Source organism: Asterias amurensis, chromosome 4, assembly GCF_032118995.1.
Source record: "Asterias amurensis chromosome 4, ASM3211899v1".
Lineage (NCBI taxonomy): Eukaryota > Metazoa > Echinodermata > Asteroidea > Forcipulatida > Asteriidae > Asterias > Asterias amurensis.
The window spans coordinates 13794226-13803677 of record NC_092651.1 but is presented as its reverse complement, the minus strand read 5'-3'; the positions used below and the strand labels follow the sequence as shown (position 1 = coordinate 13803677).

At 36.9% G+C, this 9452-nt stretch overlaps 2 protein-coding genes across 2 annotated transcripts; both read left to right on the top strand.

Moving 5' to 3' along the window:
- The first annotated feature begins 34 nt into the window (after positions 1-34).
- LOC139936411 (putative defense protein 1) lies at positions 35-2029 on the top strand. Its single transcript, XM_071931233.1, has 4 exons — positions 35-323; positions 676-913; positions 1292-1359; positions 1635-2029. Exons 1-4 carry the CDS (start codon positions 110-112, stop codon positions 1706-1708), a joined length of 594 nt encoding a protein of 197 aa, XP_071787334.1. The 5' UTR covers positions 35-109; the 3' UTR covers positions 1709-2029.
- Positions 2030-3024: 995 nt separating this feature from the next.
- On the top strand, positions 3025-9404 carry LOC139936103 (E3 ubiquitin-protein ligase RBX1). The gene is made up of 5 exons (XM_071930826.1): positions 3025-3161; positions 4619-4697; positions 5854-5924; positions 7241-7326; positions 8217-9404. Exons 1-5 carry the CDS (start codon positions 3075-3077, stop codon positions 8227-8229), a joined length of 336 nt encoding a protein of 111 aa, XP_071786927.1. The 5' UTR covers positions 3025-3074; the 3' UTR covers positions 8230-9404.
- The last annotated feature ends 48 nt before the right edge of the window (positions 9405-9452 follow it).

Here is a 9452-nt window from a genome sequence, read left to right as displayed (position 1 = left end):
GTTTCCGCACCCAGTCTAAAAGTTCTTACTTTCACTGTTGTCACTCGTTGTCAAACAGTGAGCAGACGACCATACATTCGCGTTGCGTGAACTAAAATAAGTTTTAACGATGTCTTGTGGCGCTCTTTTTGCTGCACTCTGGATGTTGGCCTTCTGCGGCCTAAGAGATGCCTTCCCGAGCGGGGCATCTCCCAAAGCTTGTGTGCAGATGATCCCAGGACACGTTTCTGGGGAAGGAAATCCAATCATTCCACAAGAATCTGCAAGCCCGTACAGTATCGTAGTAGACGGGTCCGAGTACAACCCAGGCGGAATGGTGCGAGGTAAAAAATAATTGTTCTTTTTAGAAAAAAAATATAAAATAGTTCAATACGGCTTCGTTGCCAAAATAACATTTTTTTAAAAGTTGCCCTCTTTGCTCCCTAAAATAATACTTGTATTAGCCTATGGCGTTTTTATTACTACACTCCGGATTTGGGCATAGGCCCCTAAGTGATGCTTTCACCTTTCACTAGTCGGGCATCTCTATTTCTACGTCTATGATCTCAAAGCTTGTGCGCAGATAAACAGTAATTTATACGGCTTCGTTGTCAAAATAACATCTATAAAACTTGCCTTCCTTATTCTTTGCTCCCTAAATTAATAATTGTTTATATGCAAACACTTGTTCATCAGTGACTATCACCGCTGACCCCACGACCGCCACATTCCAGGGTTTTCTTCTGCAAGCCCGTGCCATCGGACGAACCGATCCAGTGGGTACCTTCCTGGCCGGTTCGGACGGGGCAAGCAAACTCATCACTTGCAACGCTACCGGTGATGCCGTCACACACACGGCAGCTACTGAGAAGCAAAGCGGGATGTCATTCATGTGGCAAGCTCCAACGGCAGGTGTTGGCGACATCAAATTCTTGTGAGTAATTCTTCAGTACCATTAGTAATGTCTTTGAGTTGATTTTGTATGAAATGTTGTCATTGTTGTAAGGTTATCCATACTAGGGATACGTTTTACGGAAACAGTTCTATCCTCTGGTTAGGCCTATAATTATATTCTATAAATCATTGCCCCCAAAAGTGACCATGCATAAAACGACGAAACGTGGAAGGAAATTGTTTGTAAATAATATCATGATGAATGGACTTAACGAGCATGATTGTGCATTAGAACTTTTAGCTTTATGGTATAGGCCCTGTAGGCTTGCTAGTTGCAAGTCGGTTTTTATGCTGAGATGATTATTGTGAATAAACTTGTTTACATCTATAAAATCCATATCTATCTTATACAATACAGATTGACAGTTGCTCAAGATCATGACGTCTTTTGGGTGAGAATGGAGTCCAATACACTGACTGCATCAGGTATGGATGTTACCAGGCCCCAACTATACAAAATTGATTTTTGTAGGAAATTTTATAAGGAAATAAAGTACCAGGAAAAGAGTGAAATCCTCAAATTTCTGAGCAAGTTCTACAATTATTTTCTCAATTATGATTGTTTGAAGTTGAATATCCTGTCTTTTTCATATCTTTAGCAGCCTTATACATCTCCTCAAAGAATGATTCTCTCCCACTTTTATTTGTGGACATGAATAAAATGATTGCAGCAAACACTGTGTTTTTCTTCTTTGTTTCAGCTCCTGTTACTGCGCTGAGTATTCCTTTGTTGGTTATACTTCTAGTCGTAACCATGGCAACAGCCCAAGATTAAGAATAACCGTCCAGTTCAATAAGTCTTAATATTTCAGAGGTGTTTCAATACCATATAAGGAACATTCTTTTGTAGCAGTAAGACATTTAAAGCAACATGTTTTTTCCCATTTTAATTAAAGTTAACCTTGAAAACTTGATTAATTATCGCTAATCAATGCCCCTTGAGAATGTTTTTAGAAGACTATCGATTTGAGGGCATGTACATTTTCTGTTTTATCATAATGTTCATGAGAATGCTGAGAAATGTGCATTAGCAACCAAATGTAGACCTTGGTCATAAACGAATTCTTATTGAAACATACCTTTTATGTCTGTCAGAATTATGGCACCTTTATTTGTCGAAGTTTCTGTCAAGTTTTTTTCTTTTCTTCATAGTTTCTATAAAATGACATTAATGTTAAGCGAATTTGTCTCAGCTAGTTATAACGGCACCGAAATAACATTGTTATTACAGCTCATTGTGCTCAATTACCCCGCACCTCCGCACCCCCCCCCCCCCCCAAACCCTATCCCCAATCCCCAATGGGACAGCGAAAAGCCTTTGAGGGCAGGTCGCGGCCGACGAGGGCAGCATACAAGTTGACCGTTAAATATTAGGTCGTGTACCGTCTGAAACTTCGACTTCGGCTACAGCTAGTCGATCACGCGCGTCTTATTCTTCAACACTGGCACAGATGCACTGATCTAGCCGTAGCTGTAGCCCAAGTCACCGTTTCGGACAGTTTACGGACTCTGATTGGCCAAAACCCGATCACGAAAAGTAACAGGTGCACGCGTTATAAACCCATGTCCAAATATGGTCTTGTTTACATTTTAGCAGAACTCATTTTGACACATGTGGCCCTTGAACATGAATTCAACCAAAATGCAAACTCAAACGTTTCACATGGACTGTTTTAACATGATTAGCTACCACGTAGTGAGAACCGGGTTGTCTTTCTTCCTCCTCCATGGTATTCTCTAATTTGGTTGAACAAAAGTTAACATCAGTAGACCATACAAACAAGCATTTTTATTGTAAATAAATTTAGGCGGCGGTGCCAACTTCGCATTATATATACCACAGTCCCATTTTGACTGCCATTTGACTAATAGCCAACAAAAACAGTCCGTGGCCCAATACGTTCCGATGTTACATGATGTTCCGCACCCTCACTGTAATCCTATCTCTTACCCGAAGCTAGAGCTAACCCAACCAGAACTCTCTCTCTCGGGAACAAGTAACTTTTCCTCCAAAAGTTCTACCAGCCAAACAGCCGACAAAACCCCAAGCGAAATCGAGCTTGCGCGCCCACCGTTAATTTGCAATAGCGCCACTAACGGCTTAAAATGACCACGATCGACATCATTCACTTAGGAACAAAATGGCTACTGCAATGGATGTTGATCCACCATCCTCGAGTTCTGGAAGTAGTGTAAAAGGGGACAAGAAGCGATTTGAAGTGAAAAAGGTGAGACCATATTGAGGTTTATATGTTGTGGAATAACTCTATTGTATTATTTATTCTCTTATGTGTGTTTAGGTCTAACCAAGGAATGCACGCGACAACCCTTATTTCTATAAATATAAATTATGTGATCAATTATTGACTTTGTTGTAACGTGCGGCGTGACTCATGCTGAGACTCAGTGAGAGGCATGCAGAACTTTCTTTCTTATTCTTGTTTTCAGTGCTTTCTTTTGTATTTTGAATGAGTGTATTTGTTTAGTTGGTAATGGAGAAGAAGGCAAATACAGACATTTTATAATAATAAATCTAGCTAGGGGTAGGGAAAAGTGAAATTTTCACATCTTCATTCAATTTAACAATAACAAGTTTGTTTTAAAATTAATTTGATTGAGTAGTCTAGTCTAGTGGATGGAGTAGTGTAGTGTAGTAGCCCATGAAGGAAGATGTTCTTCCTCCATGGGTAGCTCTAACGGAAAAGCTTCCGTATAGCGCCACCACTTTTTCATTCGATATGAAATAATATAGTATCTAATTTACCTCAATGAGGTATCCCTTTTTGTAAAAATGAGTGAAAAAGTGGTGGCATCGTATGGAAAGTAATCCGCTCTAACTGAATGAGATTTAAAGTAGTGCATATAAATTTGTCAGCATGGAATAAAATAGTCGCAGTTACTGGTTTTGACTTTTGGGGTAGTTGCGATAACGTAAGTCGGCAGGAGGGTTACGTTATTGCAACTAGTTTTGGGGGACCAATTTTTCTAGTAGAGTAGTAGTACTGTCAGTCTGGTCCGTATCAACATTGATAGTGTAGTAATACTTTTCAGTCATTCTAAATTGGTCTGAAATATGCTGCATCAGCACATGACATTTACAGGTTTCTCCCTTAAAAAGCCATTATACACTTTCGGAACAGAAAAAAAATTGAAGTTACAAATAACTTACAGGGTTTACAGAAGGTAATAGTGAAAGACTTCTCTTGAAATATTATTCAATGAAATGCTTTACTTTTTGAGAAAACATTAAAACAATTATCAATTCTCGATAGCGAGAATAACAGATTTATTTTAAACACATGTCATGACACGGCGAAACTTGCTGAAACAAGGGTGGGTTTTCCCGTTATTTTCTCCCGACTCCGATGACCGATTGAGCCTTAATTTTCACGGGTTTGTTATTTTAGATATAAGCTGTGATACACGAAGTGTGGGCCTTTGGACACTACTGTTAACCGAAAGTGTCCAATGGCTTTAACACTGCTCTGCTGGCCAAATGCCAGTTGGGGTTCTTTGTTACCGGTCGTTATTATTGTTAAGGCCTGAATGGGGGTTTGCAAACAACAAGTTGAGTACATAGGAATCTGTGGATGGAACAATTGTATTTGATATTAGTATAAAATAAAAAATAGTTGTTTGTGTACTTACACATCTTATAATATATTATTCTTTCCCCTTTTTTCAGTGGAATGCTGTTGCTTTATGGGCATGGGACATTGTTGTGGATAACTGTGCTATCTGCAGAAATCATATTATGGATCTATGTACGTTAAGTTCCTTTTCCTTCTACTCCTCAAATATTCTAATTAAAAGTACAGTTCATGTTTAAAACAACTTCACGTCTATAGTTTTAGCCCTGTTATCTATCAGCAAGGAATATACCAAAATAAAATAAGATTTTGGCATTTAGATTTACATGAAAAATTATTTGTGAAAATTTTACTCCTGTTGGCTTGTTTCTCCATAATAGTATTTCGTTCAAAGGACTCATTTACCTTGATCGCATCTCATTTGCTGTTTGAGAATAATTGTTTTCATGAATTCCTGATTAAACAAAGTGAAGACAAAAAGATGTTTCTTTAAAATGCACTGGAACAGCCGATTAATCAATGGTATGGTATGCTGGAATGACTTGCTTCCAATATACTGCATTCGATGATAAACAGCGGTGGCACCAAATCGACGACAAAACGATGAAGGTCTGGATTCAGGGATTACACAAACAACCTCGAAAATTTATGTTTTGGACGTGAATTCCAGTGCGTTTTGTCTCGCTTTTTATCTGGTGGAAATGAAGCCTAACACGGTAGGTGCAACCGACTGCAAGCTGCAACCACAAGAGGCTCTCTAAAGCTGTTTGTAAACGTTCACAATTAACTTCCGTTTGGAAAAATTTGTCTGAAAAGTTGTCGTCCTACGTGTAGTGGTTTTTAAAGGCACTGGACACAATTGGTCGTCGAAGTTGCGAGATAATAATGGAAGCAAAAACACCCTTGTCACGCGAAGTTGTGTGACCTCAATCTAATTCTGAGGTCTCAAAATCAAAATCGTTGAAAATTACTTCTTTCTCGAAAACTACGTCACTTCAGAGGGAGCCGTTTCTCACAATGTTTTATACTATCAACATCTCTGAGCTCCATTGCTTGTTACCTAAGTTTTTATTCTAACAATTATTTTGAGTAATTACCAATAGTGTCCAGTGCCTTTAAGTGAATTTTTAAAACTTTGTATATAAACATTAACACAAAAGGGAAGTATGAATAAAGAATTAGTTGGGATTTAGGGATAGCATGATTTAAACAAAATTATTTGGCAATACAATCAGCTTTATTAAAAAAAAGGAGATACTTTTATGTTTTTTGATTTTGGACCAGCTTAGACCAAGGTTGTAAATGTTGGTTTTTAATTATTTTGTTACAGGTATAGAATGTCAAGCCAATCAAGCCTCCGCAACATCAGAGGAATGTACAGTAGCATGGGGAGTGTGTAATGTAAGAGCTCAATACAATCAGTTAATATATGAATGTTTGATATGTACATTGTAAGATTACAATATAATCACAAGAAGAAATCTGGACTGTTCCATTACGCGTGGCCATTTGGAGTGAAATGGAACATTTCATGTTTCAAGATGTGGTTATATTCTGCTATATGTAGGAATAAAATGAATTTCATATTTGTTTTATGTACCTCACACAATTTATTTCAAGAATAAGTAATACAAACCTTTAAATGAGATATCATTGAAAAGGAGCTATCATTTATTTAAACTCTTAGGTATTAAAGGAACACGTTGCCTTGGATCGGTCGAGTTGGTCTTTGAAAAGCGTTTCAAACCGTTTGTTATAAAATGCACAGTATTAGAAAGATATTTTAAAAGTAGAATATAATGATCCACATAAGTATCACTCGAAATTGCGTGGTTTTCCTTTTACCTCGTCGACAAACACGGTCGGCCATATATGGGAGTCAAATTTTTGACTCCCATAAATGGCCGACCGTGTTATTTTGCAAAGTAAAAGGAAAACCACACACTTTCAAGGCAAATGTGTGTGGATCACTGTATTCTACTTTTAAAACATCTTTATAACCATATGCATTTTATAACAAATAGTGACAAAGGATTTGGGTACTTTTTAAAAATGTCCACAGATTTACATTAAACTTACAGGGTTTGAAGATAATGATAGTGGAAAGCTTCCCTTCAAATATTACTAACTAAGGTTGTGTAGTTTTTGAGAAATGAGTAAAACAAGTCACAATAATTTTGGTCTCATGAGACCAAAATTATTTTAGCATGTAAAATCCCCTTAACCAGTTATGATATTATACCAAAACCATAGCATAACTGGTTAATACGTTTTTACATGCTAAAACTGAGACGTAAATAATTACTTTTACTAATTTCTCAAAAACTACAGCACCTCAGTAAGAAAAATTTCAAGGTAAGCTTTCTACTACCATAATCTTTAAACTGTGTAAGTTTAATGTAAATCTGTGGACATTGTGTTTTTTGTTAAGAAAAGTACATATACCCTGATACAGACACAGCTTGTGCTGTTTAAGACATATTGTCTGAGACATATTGTCTGAACTGCATTCACAGCCATATTCAGCTGGTTCTCCACTAGGGTTAAATTTTGTCCGGCACAAACAAGTCCTGCATAAGCGTCAAATTTCGCAAACCATTCCTGCACGATCATCAAATTCCCCAAACTATGAATAAACAATGAACAGCTAATTCTATGTTCTTCATTTTGTTTGATTACATGCATTTGATGGACATTTTGGTTTGTTTGTGTTTCAGCATGCTTTTCACTTCCATTGTATCTCTCGCTGGTTGAAAACGAGACAAGTTTGCCCTCTGGATAACCGTGAATGGGAATTTCAAAAGTGAGTATAATTATTTTTTACAGTATTTACCTAAGCTTCCAAATTTGAAAAAGTGTAGAGAATTACAAAGAAGGGTACACATGTTTTTAAAACATGCCATCATACCTTTTAGATGTAGATTGTGAAGCAGACATTTCAAAATTAAACAATTCCATATGTAACAGTGAGGCCTAAATGAAAAATAATAAAAAGAAATAATTTTGACACACCAGGCAAGCTCGGTGGTCTAGTTGGTTTAAATCCCACCCGAGAAATTATTGCCTGTGGATTTTTTTCCCAATTCTTTTTTTTTTGCGGAAAATACCGCGTTTACAGTGCTTAACACATACTGAATTTGTTGTATTGATAAAAACATGTAATATTCCATATGAAACTTTGAGAATTTGGTTTAAAAGGGCATAGGCCTTATCTGTATGAGTTAATTTTCCTTTATCAGGTTTAACTGTTGGGCATTAAAACATGTAGTAATGAGTGGGTACACCCATTCCAGGTTGGAACCTACCACAAGATTGGGTAAAAGGTCCCTAGTTGGAAAAGGGGGAAAAAACCAATAGGAGGTGTTACCAAAAGAGTTACAAGCAAATGTTGAACAATAGGTAGCTCCCAGTAGATGCCATTTTTATTTGCAAATCGCATTTGTGCTTGCATGTGCGTCAAAGGCTCAAATTACTAACTGTCCGCGTCGTTCACTAACCAATCATGCAGTGAGTTTTGTGAAATGTGCGCATGCTGCGCGCCGTTCTCACGCGTAACGCATTACTATATGCTCCAAATTGCCTGTAAAGATTGCCGATTTACGTCATATTGCAACATATGTATAGGAGGTCCCTGATTGCAGGTGTATACACTATGGGCGAGTGACTTAATTGGTATTTTCTTGTGTTTTTCAGGTATGGTCGTTAGTAGCAATGGTTTAGCTGTTCTTCATAATCATTTGGATCGTCCTAAGTTGTATAACCTTAAACCTACAATCTTGTTCATGGGAACTATAACATGAAGGATCTTACAAGTGTGAAAAATATTTAGATTCAACAACGTTGAATTGTCATGTCAAGAATGTTGTGTTGTTATCAAGAATGACAATTTGTTCTTTTCTGAACTTGATCAGGACAACTTCTTGTTTTTCAATTATTCCCTCACCAGTTCGTCAGTTTTAAAACAACACTTGTGATATTGGTTTTTCCTTTCTATAAAAAACTCCCGGTTTTGCAACTTGGTTCAATTTCATGTCTCTGCAAAATGCGAAATTCCATGTAAAGAATGACGTCACACATGACATTAATAGAGCGCCCTCTGCTAGAGGTTAGAAGAATGTTGCTTATTGGGCCACCCTGTACAACCCACGTACATAAATGTGCTTTTTCAATTTGGCGTCATTGTTTTAGGTTCAAGATGGAGGCCTAATGATGTCAATGCCTAAGGTCGGTCTGTGGAAAGCAGTGCCATGAAGTTGGGCCAAGGTTTAAATTAAACCTTGAATGGAACAGCAATAATCAATGTCTGTGTCAACCATGGCCTAATTTCATGGAAATGTTTTTTTTTAGCTCAATAGCTGTACAAAAATCAATTTGGCTAACCAAAAAACAAGTTATCTCCTGACTTTGTGACTAGTATCCTACTTATTTTTGAAACTGGGCCATGCAAAACATTGCTTTGTCAACTAAGAGATAGAGGAAACAGATATCAAGTTGTTTTTGTTGACTGCAATAAGATACATTTTGTGGCCATTTTGTCATTGTCTTTTTGTAGATGACTGTGTTCAATCGCAGGACTTGTTCAAGTCCTCCAGAAAATCAACTCTAGATAGTAACTTTGTCAATATCTTTTGGTTAAATTTAAATATAGCGAGACCATAAACTTTGCTTTGTTGTTTTTCAAAACTCTCAAAAAAATGCATATTCCAAGTGTGAAGGATTACGACTATCTTAAAGATTAATTTTTGTGACAATAGAAACTAAATCTTTTGTTGATCACAAATTACTTGTTTATTGTAAAGTAGTGATTTTGAAAAAGACACTTTTGTTTATTAATGTGTACTTCTTAGTTTTAACTTAATAAAGTGCTTTAAAATTAATAAAGTGGCCCCATGTATTTCTTTTTTTCATGTCAAGATTTGAACGAGAGTG